The 18,798-nt window shown below is 31.0% G+C and overlaps 1 protein-coding gene across 3 annotated transcripts in view; it reads left to right on the top strand.

The window, feature by feature from the left end:
- Dhc64C (dynein heavy chain, cytoplasmic) overlaps positions 1–18,798 on the top strand; it is an 897,235-nt gene that overhangs the window by 833,644 nt on the left and 44,793 nt on the right. For all 3 annotated transcript variants that reach the window (XM_089590008.1, XM_089590007.1, XM_089590009.1), the window contains one exon: positions 6,672–6,869. In XM_089590008.1, the coding sequence (XP_089446134.1) occupies positions 6,672–6,869 (198 nt within the window). The remainder of the gene's footprint in view (positions 1–6,671; positions 6,870–18,798) is intronic.

Below are 18,798 nucleotides of genomic sequence, written 5' to 3'. Positions count from 1 at the left end.
CAACAGCCATGAAATCCATACTTAATCGAAAAAAAGTTCCAGAATGTTCATATACTGATAAAGGTAGAAACTTTCATAACAAAAGTTTTAAAGGTCTTATGGAAAATTTTAAACTCAATCTTTACTTAACTTACAGCAACCTTGATGTATCAGTATATGAATGATCTAATCACACATTAAAAATAACATGTGGATTCAATTCAGTTTGACGGTCTTGCATCTAGTTTTACGCAGCACAGTCTATTTTTTTTAATTGGAAAGAAATTAATTCTATTACATTGTGTATATAGCTTATAGTATGCTAAAGTAAGAGTAATAACTTCCTTAAATCTAAGTATCAATTTTCAGACAAATAGGAAGAGTTAAACCCTCTGTCTCTTGCTGGGAGGACCTAACGTGGTCTCTGGCATCGGAATATTATAGCAGTGACTAATACCGCCTCTAGTCCCTCTTTTGATTAACAAGAGTATGTCTATACTAGTGGGAAGTTACGATTTCACTTGAATATATTTCAGCATGTCATCCCATATTAAGCCAGGCTTTGTGTAGTAGTGTGCAGAATAAATTCCGTACGCCTTCGTACACGTTAAATGAAAATTTTCGAAAACATCCCCAAGCAACAACACATCTGTCTTTGAGTATAAGTTTTGAGTATTCAACAAAAGTTATTATAGTTACATTTCAAACGTTCACAGCGTAATTATATTTATCATGAAAGATGTTAAGTAAGTTTAATGTTGAAGTCTTTTTGAAATTGATATCACTACTATCGGAAAGCTTTGTAAAAGATATGTATTTTTTTAACCTTATACATCCGTTCTTACTCATCTGCAAGAGTTTTATTAGCTTATCTATAAACTACTCTGCAGAGGTTCTTACTTCATCAATTTATTTTTCTTCTTTTGTTTATCTGTAGCTGCAATAAACTAAGTGTTTATTTTTACAACTGTACTTAATAGAATATACAGTACTGTTAGCCTTATCTTTTCGAAATTTGCGAACGTCACCGTCTACGGATTTCGAAAGACAATCAAAATAAGCTTTTATCACATTTGGAATTTTTTCTCTATAATTACATTATTAACTTGAAGCATACTTTGATCTTAAGTTGGAAATTTCACTTCAAACTTATTTATCACTGTACAATCAGTTTTATGAGCAGTTAGTTTATCCTCAATTCAATCGCATTTTTTCCACAGGATGTAAAGCAGATCATCCTGCCCACACAAAATGCTTAGTATCATTATTCTTCACATTTACACAAGCTCTCTTATTTTGGACACGTGGTAATTCAAGGTAGAATTTCCTTGCATCGGATTAAACTCACTAATATTAACAGTTAAACTTAAGATCTGCTGTAATGACCAACCTGAATCTCTTTTTTCGAAATCTTCCATTTGTTCTTTTATTCCCAATACATATTTTCAACTTCATTAGTATACGTGAAAAAATTTGATGACAGCAATGAAGATAATGTTATTGAACCTAGATCATCATCTTTATGTGATAAAAGTTAGATCTCAAAATCCTCTTTACTCAATATGAAGTTGGAGAGCATACTTCTTTTACGATTGTGGCAAAGTATGATTAAACAATAACCGTATACGTACTTAGTAACATATCCTTGTATGTTGACGAAGATATCTGCCGATGTACTTAGAACTAGTTTTAGGTGATAAATGATGACTTTGGAGCTTGACGCTCTCTGGCTACATTCTTCTTCTTCTTTATTGCACAGACGAAGTAAATCTTTTCCAAAGACTACTGTCAACGTGCTTACGACTAGGTTAAGGTGACGAATGACGACTCTGGAGCTTGACGCTGCTTCATATTATCTCTGGCTGCTATGGGAGCAGAGTTAAGAACCTCTTTTTCTTCTTGTCTGCACATACACACTAACCTTCTCTAAAGACGACTGTCCATGTGCTCACGACTAGCTCGAGGCAACGAATGACGCCTCTGGAGCTTGAGGTCACCTCAAAGCCTTTGTGAGTGAGGGTAGAGACTCTAACTGCCTTCTGGATTGCGCAGCCGTGACGTTGATACTTCTGTAGACTTAGCTATCGATATGATTTCTACCAACTTGATGCGATGCATGATGTCTTTAGAGATCAGCGTTGCCTTATGTCCTCTTTGCTAAAAGTAGGTGTAATGTGCGTTTGTGTAAGGTTGGGGAAGCGAGCTCTGAAAAGGCAGTATAAGAAGGCACAGTTTCGCAGAGTTGTCAGTTGTCATTGAACAGAGCTATCAGGTGGATCTACCAAAAGGTCTGTCAACTCCTGGAGGAGAGAACCATTAGAGGATAAAGAACATTCTGAGCACTGTGGATCATGTAGTTGACCTTCAGGGCTCAGCCCTAGATATTTCTCTTCCTAATATTAAGTATACCTTGATTTTCTACAGAGTAATTTCCATGGCAACTGCTTAAATAATTTGTAATTGAAAAGTTTCACCAAAACGTCTTGATTAAACAGTTATTCATAACACTAGAAAAATAATAGAAACTGAGAAATTGAATTAGTTGTAGTATAGTATGAAGCCTCAACTGCCTGAAAGTAAGTATTTCATAAAACTTCAATAAGGAAACTATTATTGATTTGAAAAATGAAGTAGTGAGGACTCCAACCAACGACCTCAATAGTGAAGAACAACCACTTTTTTTCTTCCCTTTAACTTCTTTTTCAACATGAATCAATATAATCATTTATTTACACAAAACTTTATATAAACTATTCTAATGTTCCAAACCTAATTACATAGGTACTGAAAAAAAATTTACATCAAAAAATTTGTGTAAGAGTTAAGTTTTTTACAATCTTTATTTTTTTATTTTTTTTTTCAGAAGTTGGTAAAGGGTCCAGCAAGAAAGGTTAATACTTCGAGGGATATCTAATTATCTAATATTTATTCGATTAATCCCACAGGTCCTATTTACTAATGGTGTGTAAAATTCTTGGTTCTGAAGTATTACAATGAACAACTTTGCTTTTATTTTTAACATCATTCGATGCTGGAATTTTAACTGTTCCTAGTAATAATGCTGGCGGAGGTCTGTATTGCTTCTCTGGAATAGGTTGAATTGTCAGATAGATTTTTCTCTTCATTATTAAATATTTTTCTGAGACATAAAAGATGTTATCAAAATTATGACAATAGTTAAATCAATCATCTATACGATAGGAAAAGCCAACTTTCGATTAATTTTTTATAACTTTGCTTGTCCTCTTCCATATTCCCTGAAAAACACATACCAAATAAAATTTTTTCTCTTCTGAGTTAAAAGATATAAAATTTAAATTGACGAAAGATATCCAAAATAACCTCTGACATTGTCTATATGGAAATCGTCTGGCTTTGGCCACTCATGCATTATGATTTGTATTTTGTAGTGACTGGATTTGATGGTTTTCATTTAGAAAACTGAGAGAAAAGTTTTTTTTAGCTCTCCAGCCGGTAACTTCTTTTCTTTATCTTTAAAAGTTGTCACATACAGATTATGGTGCTCAGAAGGTGATATGACAATCATTTCTTTGAAAATTTCATTTAATAATGTATTTATTTGCCCCTGGTGATTTCCATATTGTTCTTCAGCATTTAATGACTGATGAAACTTTTTCAAGTAGCTCAGTATGTTGGACATACTTCCAATGCTTTGAAAGTGTTTACAAACATTGATTAAGGTTGATAACTTAATTAAGCTACAATATCTTTAAACTGAATATGCATAATGTAACAAAATATTTGTCGGAAATAAATATACAATCAGTACAGAGTATCATCCCTAACGATGTCAACTACAGAGAGAAACATTGTTTTTCACGAATGACATAAGAAGAAGCTGCAAATAACAGTTGTGTTCCAACAGCGGACGTCGGCAAGAAAACCATCATCAGAAACGAAATTGTAGCAGAAGGGAAAATTCTCTTGACAGCATTAAGACAGCAGCATCCGCTATCAGTAGTGAGTAAAGTAAAACACAGAAAAGCAAAGTATGTGTCTGAGACTGAGGCTAAAAGGTTCATTGAAGCTTAAAATCATAAAGACTGACAAAAAACAGTGTATTCCATAATTGACAGCAGAAGTGATAAAGACCACCAACGCCAAGTATTCAGAAAGCACAGTTACTTATAATGATGCAGACGAAGCAAAGTATGTGTCCGAGACTGAGGATGAAAGGTTCATTTAAGCTTAAAATCGTAAAGACTGACGAAAAATAGTGTATTCCATAATTGACAGCAGCAACTTTCGTAACGGTGATAGGACGACACAAACCTTTAAAAATACGTTTATCATTTTCTTACTCTATTTACATAACAAAAATAAACGTATATATTAGGTTTATTATTTTGTTTCTCTGGACGTACAATAAATACAAACACATTAAAGTTAATTCATGCCATGCATACATTTATGACGTTATGTAAACGTAACGGAAATATACGTATGCATTACGTTCATTATTTTATTACTCTACACTTAAAATGAATACAAACTCACGTACTCTAGCATGATGCGTGCACTTGATGACACCATAATTATCCTGATGGCGTCTTTAATTAAATCAGCAGCAATCGAGAGTGACGCTGATGACATTCAAGAGCAGTGCCGACAAGATTAACAGTAGTACAACAATACGTGCTCGTAGACATTGCACTACAGTTAACTGTAGCAGCACCTATGTGCTATTTGCTGCTACTATGCAGTAATGTGTGCAACAAAGAGTGGAGGTAGTAGGGTGAGAGATAATAGGGGCTGTCAAAACCCTATGGGACTTTTAACTCAGTAAGATTTTTTTAACGCAGTAAGACTTTTAACTCAGTAAGACTTTTTTAACTCACTGAGTTCAAAGTCCCATTGTTTACCTACTCAAGTAACTTTCGAGTAATATCAAAAAATCGGATTCTTTGATAATTTTTTTGAAAATCTTTAACTGCTCTATCGAATATTCAGACTTAAAATTTTCATAAAATATGTGCTTTATGTCCTTCAAGTACGTACCAAATTTAATCAAGGTCTATTAAAAACTTCTTGTAACAGTTTAAAAATACTAAAAAAAAGCCCTTTAAAAAATTATTTTTTGACTTAATTTTACAGTCGTGCAGGATTCTAATCCGTGTTAACCCTCATTATGTTATTTGTATTGTTATTATCTACCAAAAAATTAAATTTAAAACCCAAGTTCACAAATTTCCATACCCAGAGTTACTAACTCTATCCACCTAGTATGAGAATTTTAAGTGTCCTGTGGTCTATTCCTGATTGAGTCAGTGACGCCAAACAAAATAAGAACTGTTGGAAGTAACTTTATTGCTCTTAAATAACGCAATCCAGGAAAACGTCTTTCTAACTTTTGGTACCTCAAAAGTACTTTTTTTTCGTGGATTTTTACATGTATTATATCAATTTTCTATTGCATTCGAACTTTTTAGTAGAAGTCGAAGTAAGCTTCATCATTTTCCTTTTTATATCACTACTTTTGAAGATTGACCTAATATAATATCTAAACGTGAGATAATTTGGAGAATTTTAAAACTAGATAGCATATATTGTTAAAAACCTCTAAAAAAAAAAAAAAAAAAAAAATTAATATACTATTCAAAATAATGAAATTCATTTGGATGGACATTAATTAACTTATTAAATATAGGATTATTGACTGTATTTTCTCATAAGTGCAAAATATATTCTTCTTAAATCTCTTATTTCACGTATAATTCTTTTTTATTTATCTATTATTTTCCCTTTTTGTTAACCTTCTATGCTTTGTTACTTTTTATCACATTATTATTTTGTTCCTCTATTTTAATAATTGGTTTTATACTTTGTGTTTTTAAAATTTTTCAGTGAATCTATTTAACTTGTACTAACATGTACACTTCTTGATCAGTATTTTTTCAGTTTGATTATCGTCATTAATATATGTTAAAGATATATTCAAATGTAAGGAATCTTTCATGCATAGCTAAGAGTTCTCTTTATAGTCCAGACATATTTTATGTATTTATTTACTGTATAGAAATTTATTTGAAAAGAAAAAATATGACCTTCACTAATTTCTCCAACTTCCATTAATCTACGTTTATTATTATTTGTTAAAAATGAAAGTTAAAAATTGCTACTGACAATAAGTAGTGTTGATTTCAATAGCTTATTTTTTCCCTTTCTTTGTAAACAATCATTTGACAGTTTGATGATTATAAAAATAGATACATGGTGCAGTTAAAACAGTCCTACTTCAATAATATCTCTATAATTCCCTTAATGTCTCTCTATTCTGATGCTCTGTCTAATGTTCCTACATCTTTTTTTGAGCAATGCAATTTCTGTCCTATTGAGCTTTCAACCTTTTGGTATCTAAATGCCAATTGATTAAAAAACATATAAAATATGTTGTTAGAACACGTAGTAATACATGGAAATTTAGTAATGATGAAATTGTGTGACATTAAAGTTGTCTATTTATACAAAAGCTTTCGAGAACTAAACGCATTTAGTACGTAAAATGAAAATTCTATAAATGCACACTAAGGGCAGAATGTAAAAATAAACAAAAGGTCTGCGGAAATACAATACGTTTTTTAGTATTTCTAAAGATGTAAAATGATTTTATTTTATAAAAAATTCTTTCAATCATTTTTCTCACAAAATTTTTTCTATTACTCATATTTCAGGGTGAGAAAAAACAAACAAATTATCATAGAACAATATTGTCAGAACTAATAAAAGGTATATTACCAGCTGGATGGAGAAGATACACTGTCCCACGAGGTTGTACAGTAATTCAATGGATAACAGACTTTAGTCATAGAGTTTCACAATTACAAGAAGTTTCAAGATTAGTCTCACAAAATGGGGCCAAAGAGATAAAGGTAATTTTTAAAGTTGAATAAATAAACTAAAATTATACTTTTTCCATCACAGGCGCAAAGCCTTTGTGCCCACGAGTAGACGAAAGAGTTTGTTGGCCCAAGGCGAAGTAATATATTACATACTAAGAGAGAAAATATAAAGAAAGGCTCAGGTAATAGACATTGACTTCCAAAATAAAGCCATGAGTAACAAAAGGTGACTTGAGACTTTCTTTATTCCCTCCTAGGGTTGTATGTAATGTTTCACCTACCTTTATTTCGGCACAGTATAGTATAAATTAATTTTTTGCTGTAAGGTGCAAAGTAATTAGCATGCCCAAAACGTTCTTATAGGTAGAAAAAAATATTTTAAGTGTATGATACAAAATATTCTGTTTTTCTTTTCATTTATCATAAATCATTGTTATTTCATAAAGTCATTATAAACAAACTAGGTTATGTAAACTTTTTTTAAGTTAGGTATTTAATTTTTGCTTACAGTTGAAAACACAATTGTATTCACAGCAAGTCAAAGCACTACTTTTAAATCATAGCATTTTCACGTATAACTCATATTATCTTTCCATAAGATCTGGGACCACAAGTCCTTAGTTTTTATGCTAAATTAAATTATGAAAATGTATATTTACTTATTAACTAAAAATCAATAGACAATTCTCACATGTCAAACTGTGAATAAAATTCAAGATATTTCGTTAGATAAAAAAAATAAAGTAATAATATGGTATTGCGTTGTGATAAGATTCCTACGTATACCCCTTGCAGAGTTTTTACGAATCCTATATGTCCCTACTCTATCTAGTGTTTTTTTTTTTTTTTTTTTTTCATAATTTCCATCCTATCTTCCTAAGTATGCGAGTCTTTCGTTCGGGCCTCTTGCAAAGTTTCCCTTAGACGACTCTGTTATTCATTCTACTGCGGTACTATTTCCAGTGCGTAGAAATTGTCTCAAGCACACCTCAGCTATTGTCAAGTTTTGGAAATATATTTTTCCAATAAACCATCCGACTCGCTGTACTGACTATTTTATAACCGACAGTGACTTATTCAATGAGCTAGCCAGGTGTTGGCTTTTCCTTCCCGTCGAGGTTCATATATCACCAGAAAAATTGACCATTTATTTTAAAAATCGGGTGAGTAGTTGTGTTTTGTAATGATTATATATTTTTTTTTTCATTGTCAACAGTTTTTTTAATTTACGATTTATTATTTGAGACAACATTATCTTATCAGAGTCACTTGATGCTTAACCTGCTCTTTTACTTTGCATTCTTTCTTCCTTTTTTCTTCTACTTGTCTTATACAACGCTGGATCACCTTTGAAGTTATTCTAACATGATTTACTGAGAAACAGGAAAAGTTTGAAATTGTATGGAAGAAAATTTTAACCAGAATTAGAAATTAAAGTAGTTACGATTGTTAAAAAAATTCTAAAAAATAGTAAAAAGCATAAAAAGTATCTGCTTACTTTTATTTTGCGTATATTTTACATAAGCTATAGTTTATAGATGAAAGATACTAATTTTGTTCATTAAACAAAAAAAGTTTTAAATTGCTCAGGGATATTGTTTAGATTTTTTTGTTGTAGGCAAGTACATCATGTAATTGATTACTAATTTATAGAAAGTACTTCTAGAAGTAAAAAATATAAAATATTGAGTTTTAAATCTGCGTATTGTAATTGAATTCTTTTTATTTGGATTATAATCATAACTTCCTTTGTTGTGGAATATTCAACTTCACTAACAATTTCTGAAACCCCTCAAAGCCTCCAATTCATGACTAACGTAGCTTATGCAGCATTTGATCTTTATCTCTACCTTCTGTATGTTTTACACTTATCTTTTCAGTTATACTTCCTCTTTTTTTTCTAAAAAATGTGTGTAAGTATTATTTTTTTATAACTGTAGGTAAAAAATTTCTTATTTTGGAATGCAATCATTATATAAATAATTAAAAAAAAAAAAACTAATTTCTTAGAATACGTCACTTATTGTAAGATTAGTGTAAATACTTTTTTATAGTCCAAATTTTTTCTTCAGTAATTAACAGAAAAATCTCAGTTTCACTTAGTGTATGTTGCTTATTGTCTGCTTTTTCAGTAGTAGAGTATACATGAGATGGTATCTTTTCAACTGATTATTTTTATACTGGTGATGAGAAACAAAAAATATTCAAGTAACGCTGGTGATATAAATAAACGCAATTAGACAAAAACTTGAGTAGTTAGTGATTTTTTAATTTTCAAAAATGATATCATGACTGCACAAAAAGTTATGTTAAGTTAAAAATTTCTCAGATCACACCTAAACTTATATAATTTGATATTTATGAAAAATTTGATCAAATAACTGTTTTTCGACATAGGTTCATACTTATATCATCCTATCTTACTTTTTATTACTAGGCTCCTGTCTATAAAACAATATAAAAATAACATTGTAATGATATAGTAGTGGTTCTTTTATTTGAAACACGAAATTATCTCGTTTTATTAGCTGACGTTCTATTGACAATGAATTTCTACCACTAAAAAATGTGTTTGTAACCATATAGTTATTAAAGTATGGGCTGTTTTATGTCACATTACTTCTTTTTTTGAAACTAACTACAATGTTCATCAAACAACAATTGTATGAAATTTACTACTTACAATAACTCTACTGACTATCCAAGTCATCATGTTTATCTGGCTCTACCGTAACAATTAGACTAAAACTAACATCACAACATTGAATGTAATTAAAATAAATTTGAATTCCTCGAAAAAGGAGCCCCATGATGTTTAGACCATTATCCAGAAGAATTTTCTATTCGACTTAAAAATTAGATGCGTGATTTTTCGGCCGTCTGGGTATTTATCCCATTTTTTTAAGGGGGCTCAGATCCAAGACTACTTAAGTATCTCTGGCTAGGAAAGGCTGGCACGTGACTAACTGCTAAGCCATCAAAGCTGACTAAAAATTTAAATGTAAGCGTGAGACACGTAAGAAAATTTTTTTTTAATCAACATCTATTATGCTTCTTATGTTTTGAACACCTTGAATATCAGCTAATTGGTATTGTAAATTCACTAATAATTAGAATAAAACATGGTAAGCCTTTTGTTAGTCCATGCCCCATAGTAGCTGTGCTGCTAAATTAGTTATATATGCATGTTTACGTGAAATGATGGAAAACTTGGAATATTCTTCCAGTCAATGGTTTTCATAAATATATTAGACTATACTGCGTGCTGCAGCTTCTTACGACCTAAAGTATCCGTGATACTCTCGCTAGAGCTATTCTGAGTGATGTTAATTGATGACTGAATTCATCTATAAGTTAAATGTAATGTTTAGAGTTTAATGAACTCTCTTCTGTTTTAGTGCTTAATTTTTAACAAGTCTATCAAACCTGACTCCCTTGAATTTAAGGAGTGAGTTAGCGCGTGCATGGCTATTGCTGGTGCTTGGAGCATCGGCGTTGGCGTCCGTCATTTTATCTGATTACTAGTGTTGTTGAGCACTGTCAGCTAATGGCATACATCGCTTCTTTTGCTGCTGCCAGCTCTGCAGTCCATATTTTTTACGTCACCAGATCTGCTAGCTTTGACAATGCTGTTGCTGCCTGCTTTGTGAGTTAACCTCTGTATGTGCCAGATCTGCTTGCCCTTGACCATGCTATGGCGGACTACTACTTCAGCAGGTCGATTCTGGTATCATTTTCTTTGAATTTTTTTAGCCACGTTATACATCAGAAGTTAATGTTAATTAGTGTATGTATACGTATCTACGTATCCAGCATGGGACAAAGTTAGAACCTTCGCCAAAAGCCCTACATAAAGAGATCCCATGATCTTTCTGGATTCCGAAAAAATCCACTTACGCTTAAACTTTAAAAAAATTAAAGTTAACAATTTTTTAAACAATGCACGTTTGAAATATTACAATAAACGTGCATGAAATATTAAAAAATTGTAAGATGACAACTTAACCATTGAAAACCATAAAAAAAAGTTGTATCTCGAAGAAAAACACTAATGGATCGAAAATAACGATTTAAATAGGTTTTCCAAAAGTAATAGGAGTTTTTGTGGCGTGTTATTAGAAAAGTATTTGATAATATAAAAATGTAACCTAAAATTGTTTGTGTTTAGGGAGTATCTTTTTAAAATCGAGATAAAACGTAAAAAAATATACGTAACATGTTCAGAAAATAAGTACAGACATGCATTAATTATTTTTAACATTATTGTGACAACGTCATCTCAAAAAATAAATGAAAATAGCATAAGTTATAGAAATCGCTAAAAACTTAGAAAAATCTATTATTACGGGTTTACAGGTTTTGAAAAGACAATGAAGACATTAAGGTGCACAAATATAGAGGGATTATTCAAAATAAACATAAAAGAAATTATTGTTTATTTTCGCTCTATCTTAATATAAAAAAGACAATAAGTATTGCCACGTTAACCATATCACTATATATGTGCAAAAATTATTTAATAATAATATTATAACAATAACGCATGGCGCATAATCTTCCTACTATGTATTTTTCCATGAAATCCTGCGTTCCGATTTCCAATACTTTGTACCTCTGACACTTTCGACCATGCTTCATAAACTTCTGTACATTATAGCAGATCCCTCTTTTGTAATATTATCATTCCAGGCGGTTATACATCTTACTCAACCCGAAGTGACTAATTGATGGCAGGCAATGAGCATCATTCAAGACTCAGTCTTGATCGTAGGTACGGCAATACTAATACGGGCATTTATTCTCTACTTGTCATCTTTGGTATTTTTGCGGACATTGGGTTATCTTGTCTAGCAGTCTCAGATGTTCTGGATCACTTATTTCCTCAGCAGTGAAGAACTCTAAGAACGCTATATGCTATATCTTATGTAGCCTCAATAAGGCGTCTGGTATGTTATTAAGAGCTTCCTTTCAGCGTAATATCTCCAACGTCAACTTCTGCAATGCCTACCTTAACAATTTCCTCACTGGGTCTTTCAAATTTCACAATCGTTTGAATGTTGTGTCATCCATTATTCAGGTTAACTCAAAGCTTTAGAGGTACGCTTGAAGCTTTTGAATTTCCCACAGTACGGCCAAACATACTTTTTCGGTCGTCCAAAATTATTTTCTGCAGGCGTGAGAACTCAGCTTACGCATATAATTGGATGTTCACCGGTGATAGTCTGATTGGTTAAGACTGCACCAATCGCGTAGCTACTGTCGGTCTAGGTGACAAAATTAGGTCTGGCTAATGTATTAGACATAGTTAAAGTCTGCTGAAGCTGGTTAAAGGCCTACTATTATTTTTCATGTCATGTCCACTCTCACTTTTTACCATGCAGCTGCCGTAAATTTTTCGACTCCAGGTATTGAAGTTCAGGAGCGACTTTTTTGGGATCTGGCCTGAAGCCCTTACGATTAAGCAAAAATTGACGTTAAAACTCACGTTTGCCTAGCTTAACTAATAATAATCTGGCGTTCATCAGTCACCTGACGACGATCTCCAAATAATATAAGTACTTCTCCAAATCTTCGATCACGATAATAATATCGTCGAGGTATTTTTATTTGCATAGCTTGAGTTTGGGTCAGAAGAGCACGTTAACTAACCATGAAAATGTTGAAGGGGCATTGGTCAATCTGAACGGTATCCTTTTAAACTGCCAAAGTTTCACTTTTGCAAAAAGCTATACACTTTCGCCTTTCCAACTGCATGGGTACTAGATGTTATGCTTGTTTTGATGTATATATTGCCCTACGAAGCTTGTCGAGGATTACGTTCACACTTGACATTAGATAAGCGTCTTTCTTCTTCATTTTATTCAGGTGATTCTATAGCTTATGAGGAATTGGTAAATGCCATTTGACAAAAATCAGTCGACAACCTCTCAATTACTACCCTTTTCAAACGAATATTCAACTTTGTCAACAGCGATCTGATGCATCTTGGGAGACATTCGGTGGTATTCATAACAAATAAATCTCTTATCACTTCTACTTGCATGTGCCGTTCCTTGCTAGCTATTGAGATCCTTCACACTCTCTAAATAAAATAACTTCTGGCCCCTCCTTTTTCCCAGAAAATGGTGCCATTCTTCGTCTCTGACTCTTTACATGTTGTCATTGAACTCTACATCAACATTTAATGCAGAAAAATTTCCAAAAATATCTTCTGACTCAAGTTGGGCACGGATTTCAGAGCAACTTTTTTCTGATGTCTTTCAATTTGGAAGCTCACTTGTAGGATACCGTGCACCTCGGCCAACCTTTCGTTCACAGTCCTAATAGTCTTGTATTAAATAAGTCGGCTTTTAAAATTACAAATGACTCTGGGTTTAATAACCAAAACTATTAACCTATCGTTAAAAAGCGCGTGTACCTCTTTCCCTCTCATTTTAAAAAGATGTAAGGCGTATTTTCAGTGCTCGTACTAGTGATTTACGGTTGTTAAGCCTACGATGCTTAAGATTCAAGATATCTTCCGTCTAAACTGCACTGTGATTCTGAAAACACTTTTTTTGTTAATATCGTATCCATCTACCATCAATATATTATTAATATTTGTTGCTTTCAAATTTATACCCTAGAATTCCCCTTTAATCACTGATACTTTAAATTTTTTTCTCTCTCTCTTTTCTACACATCATACACTTTCATAATTTCGCACTTGGTTTTGGATCGCTGTTCACGTTCTTCCTCGTCAATCTTACCTTATCAACCGTCTTCTCCCGTTCTCTCTTCTGTCGAAATCGTCAACTCTTGCAGATGACATCTCTGGAATTGTAGAATTTTATTCTTTCCCCCCAACTCTCGCAATTTTTAAGAGTTTTCAAGGCTGCTTGAAAATCTTATAGCTGCGTGAGACTATCAACGCTTGCATGATCTGCTCATACTGCACCATTTTATGTTTTTATCTGTGTGCACAAAAATACTATCCATAGAAATATGTACATCAGAGCCATTTTTACAAACTATGCGTACGACAACACTATCACTGTGTTACTCTGCATACATGTGCTTTTTACCACGGTTGAGAATACGCACATGAACCAGTAGACTGTGGGTGCTTGGGTACCTAAGTATGAAGTAATATTTCTATGAAGTTATATGACAGACAATATAATTACACATGGGAACACACACGAACATGCATATATATATATATATATATATATATATATATACTAGTGGGGCTTACGCCCCCCTGCGTGCACTGCGCGCCGATCCCCCAACTTTTGAATATTTTAAAAAGAATGAAATTGCATTACTTGATAATAATAATAAAAAAATTGAATTTTCTTCAGACCAAAAAATAATTAGAAAACGAAAACTCAGTAAAAGTAGCTTACAAAATTTATCTCAAAAAGTAACAAAATTTAATGAAACTGTACAAGAGAACACTGTTCCGTATAAAACGTTGAAAAATTTTTCTGATGAAGTAAAAGGTTCAGAACAAGACATGAAAGAAAATAATTGTAAAAGAAAGATGTGTAAACATGCATCTATCAACCAAGAAGATTATTTTTTTAATGATGGAAATGGTTTATTTAAAATTTTTTCAATATTTTTATACAATAATACTTATCATTATTTATAAACAAGATTAATGGTGGTTGAAAATATCATATCGAATTGGTATTTTAATAAAAATTTTATTGTCGGAAATAATTATTTTGAAAATATAAAAAATTCCGAAGATTTTTACAGCTTATTATCTAAAATTGGAACTTATGGTACTTCCGTTGAAATACAAAGTTTTGTTGATATAATAAATTTAAACATACAAATTTATATTTTCAATTCCAACGTTACGATATGTTTTGGTAACAGTTTGAGTAACTTGAAATTAAATGTTACATTTTCAGGAAACTATGATTCAGGTAAACATATGTTATTAAATTTTGAAAATACTGGTATTAAAAAAATTGTAAGAAATCTGTCTTTAAATCAATCAAAGAAAAAAAAAAAAAAGAAATGTTAAAACAAGTAGATAAAAAGCATGATGATAAAATGTATTTAATGGAAAGCTTCGATGATTGTTTCATGAAAAATGATAGTGTTTTAATAAAACCTTTATGTTATGGTGAAATGAGTTATAGATGTAAACATTGTTCTGCAGTTTTTTAGAAAGAAGAAAGAAAAAAATCAACATGTTGTCATAGCGGAGAAATTCGTCTAAGTCCTTTAAGTAAGTATAATGAAGAATTGAAAACTCTTTTACTTCATGATACAAATTTTAGGGTATTAATTCGATATTACAATAGTATATTTAGTTTTGCATCATTAGTAAGTAAATAAATTGAATAAAAAGGAAAAGGTGTGTACAATATTAAAATTCAAGGACAAATTTTTCATGTTACACCAAATATTTTAAAATTTGATATCGATAAAGCACCGAAAAATAGTCAACTTTATGTATATGATGATCAAATTGCTATTGAAAAGAGACTGAATTCAATAAAAAATACTAATTTACTCAAAGAACACATTGAAACTTTGACTTACATTATGAAGGAAAACCCCATAGCTAAGAAATACTGATATTAACATCAAGTTACTAATATAGAAAATTTACCAGATTATAAAATGATTTTTTTACGTAAAAATAATCAACAAAAACATACGTATAATAAACCATTAACTGCAGAATGTATGCAATTATAGTATCAAACTCGGGATTACCAGAAAATTTTGATCTTTGTGTTTACCCTAAGGAAGTACCAGACACATATCCTACAGAATTGATTTTGAATAAGCTTTCGCATTTCATAGATCCAATAATTTTTCCCCTATTTTTTCCTTCAGGAGATTTAGGGTGGAGTACAGGTTACTTCAAAAGTTATTCTAAATCAAACAAAAAACTTTCCATGTTGCAATATTACGCAAATAGACTGTCCTACAGACCAAATGATGAAAATTTTAGTACCTTATTATACGGAGGAAGGTTAATTCAAACAATTTTTTATACATTCATACATTATGATTGAGCATAATCGTTTAAATTATTTGAGATACAATCAAATAAATTTAAGAATAGAGTGTTACGAAGGATTATTAGATGCGATAGCTAACAGTGCATCAAATTTATCTAAAAATTTTGAAACAGAAGAAAAAGTAGGAAATCTTTATTTACTACCTTCTACGTATATAGGAAGTCCGAGATACATGCAGAAACATTATCAAGATGCAATGGCTATTATGAGAAAATGCGGTAGACCAGACTTATTTGAAACAGTGACATGTTATCCTAAATGGGAAGAATTAAAGCTTGTATTGCCTAAATTTCAAAAAAATACAACAGCAAATGATATTCCAAATATTACAGTTCGGTTATTCCACACAGAATTACAATCAATTTTAGATGACATTATTAAAAAAAATCTTTTTGGTAAAGTATTAGCATACGCTTAAACTATTGAATTTCAAAAACGTGGCTTACCACATGCACACTTATTAATAACATTACATCCTGATAAGAAAATCATAACACCTGAACAAATTAATAAATTTATTTCGGCTGAAATTCCTTCGAATAATATAACACTTACAAAATTAATGATTAAACACATGCTTAATGGCCCTCATACAGATAAAAGTCCATGTATAAATAATTCTCACATAAAGTGTACAAAAATTTTCTAAAAACTTTATCAAACCAAACTACATTTAAAAATGAAGGTTACCTACAATATATAAGAAGAAATAATATGTCTGAAAAACATATTTACAAAAGTCTGAACATAGACAAGACTTATGTTGATAATTCAATGATTGTTCTGTACAATAAATTTTTGTTAATGAAGTATAAATGTCATTTAAACGTTGAATATTGTGCATCAATACAAAGCATTAAATATATTTATAACTACATACATAAAGGTAGTGACAGAGCATACATTAAAATTGTAAAATCAAACGAACTAAATGAAGAAATAGTGAATGAAATTAGTAGTTACGTAGATGCTAGATATGTAAGTCCAATGGAAGCAGCTTGGAGACTTCAAAAATATCCAATTTGTGGTAGAAGTCATACAGTTGTTAATCTAGCTGTTCATCTTGAAAATAAACAAAAACTCATATTTAAAGAAAATAATATCAAAATCATACTAAAAAATTATCAAACACCCCTTACAGTTTGGTTTAAATTAAATAAAGTAGATGATTTTGCAAAATCACTAAAATATGTTAACATTCCAGAACACTGCATTTTTGACAATAAACTAAAAATGTGGAAAAAAAGGAAAATTATACTGGAAAATATTGCTATAGGTAGATTAAACATAGTATCTCCAAGAGATCATGAACGCTTTTTTTTAAAACTTATTTTAAATAAATTACATGGGGCTACATCGTTTAAAGACGTTAAAAAACATAATGGAATAACATATAAAAATTTCAGGGATACTGCAATTGCAATGGGTTTAATAAAACATGCTTCTAAAATCGACAATATTTTTAAAGAAGCCATAACAATTATGTTTCCATTTTAGTTAAGACAATTTTTGCTTGGTTTTTGATTTCAGAAAACGTTCAAGGAGATAAAGTATGGAATGAATACAAAAAATGTTTTACGGAAGACTTCGATAATGATAATAATAATTGTGCTCTTCTACATATTAATCAAATTTTGGTATCGGAAGGTAAATCATGTGAGTCTTTTAGTTTACCGACACCAACCATTAGCAACTATATATAACTAACTAATAGCAATAATTGCAATATTGATGAAATATCTTTCAGTAAAAAAATGTTTGATATAATGTACACAAATTTAAATGAAGATCAAAGAAAAATTTTTAAAACTATTTGTGAACAAGATGGAAAAGTATATTTCATAGATGGTCCTGGTGGATCCGGAAAAACCTACTTATATAAGACACTCATTTATTACTTTATTTCTAGAGGTAAAAATATTTTTTCAATGGCTTGGACAAGAATCGCATCTGTATTACTACCAAAAGGTACGACCAGTCATAGAACTTTTCGTTTACCTCTAGACTTAGATAATATTGAAAGTGTATTTTTAGAATTTGAAACTGAAAAAAAAAAATTAAGGGAAGTTGATTTAGTAATATGGGGCGAGGCTTCTATGATTCCAAAAAAATCTCTAGAAATCGTTGATAGAACGTTGAGAGACTTGTGCAATGCAAAACTTTACTTTGGTGATAAATTAATAGTATTAGGAGGAGATTTTCGACAAATTTTTCCAGTTGTAGAAAACGGTAATGGAACTATAATAATAGAAGAAACTATTAAATCATCGTTTTTATGGAACTTCTTCAAAATTTTAAGATTACAAAATAATATCCGTTCTAGTAATAACGAATTTTCAAAATTATTGTTAAGAATTGGAGAAGGGGACATAAAAACATTTAACATTCCTAAATCCTGGATAACAGATGATGTCTGTACCGAAATATTTGGTAATTACAGCAACTGTTTTGACAAAAACTTGATACTAACTTCACTTAATGAATATACTTTTTTTTTAAACAATAAGATTTTAAGTAAATTACATGGGGAAACTAAAACTTATTACAGCATCGATACTGCAACATATAAAGGTGTTGATAAATCAAATGATAATTTTTATATAAATTTTCCCGTAGAAATGTTAATTAACATTCGTGAAGGCTTGCCACCTCATGAACTTGAATTAAAAATAGGTACAATAGTAATGTTAATTTAAAATTTGAGTATATAAGACGGATTATGTAACGGTACACGATTGCGAATTACTAAATTACTGAAGTATAACGTAGAAGGCGAAATAGTAACGGGAGAAAAAATTGGTAACAAAGTTTTCATTCCAAGAATTACATTAAAAACTGGAAATACTTCATCATTACCTTTTATTTTATAAAGAAAACAATTCCCATTAGTTGTGACATTTGCTATGACTATAAATAAGTCTCAAGGT

Source organism: Copidosoma floridanum, unplaced genomic scaffold (genome assembly GCF_036245765.1).
Source record: "Copidosoma floridanum isolate Cflo_tuat_1 unplaced genomic scaffold, Cflo_Japanese_pri ptg000011l, whole genome shotgun sequence".
Lineage (NCBI taxonomy): Eukaryota > Metazoa > Arthropoda > Insecta > Hymenoptera > Encyrtidae > Copidosoma > Copidosoma floridanum.
Note: the sequence above shows the minus strand (reverse complement) of the source record. Positions and strands in the feature narration are given on the sequence as shown.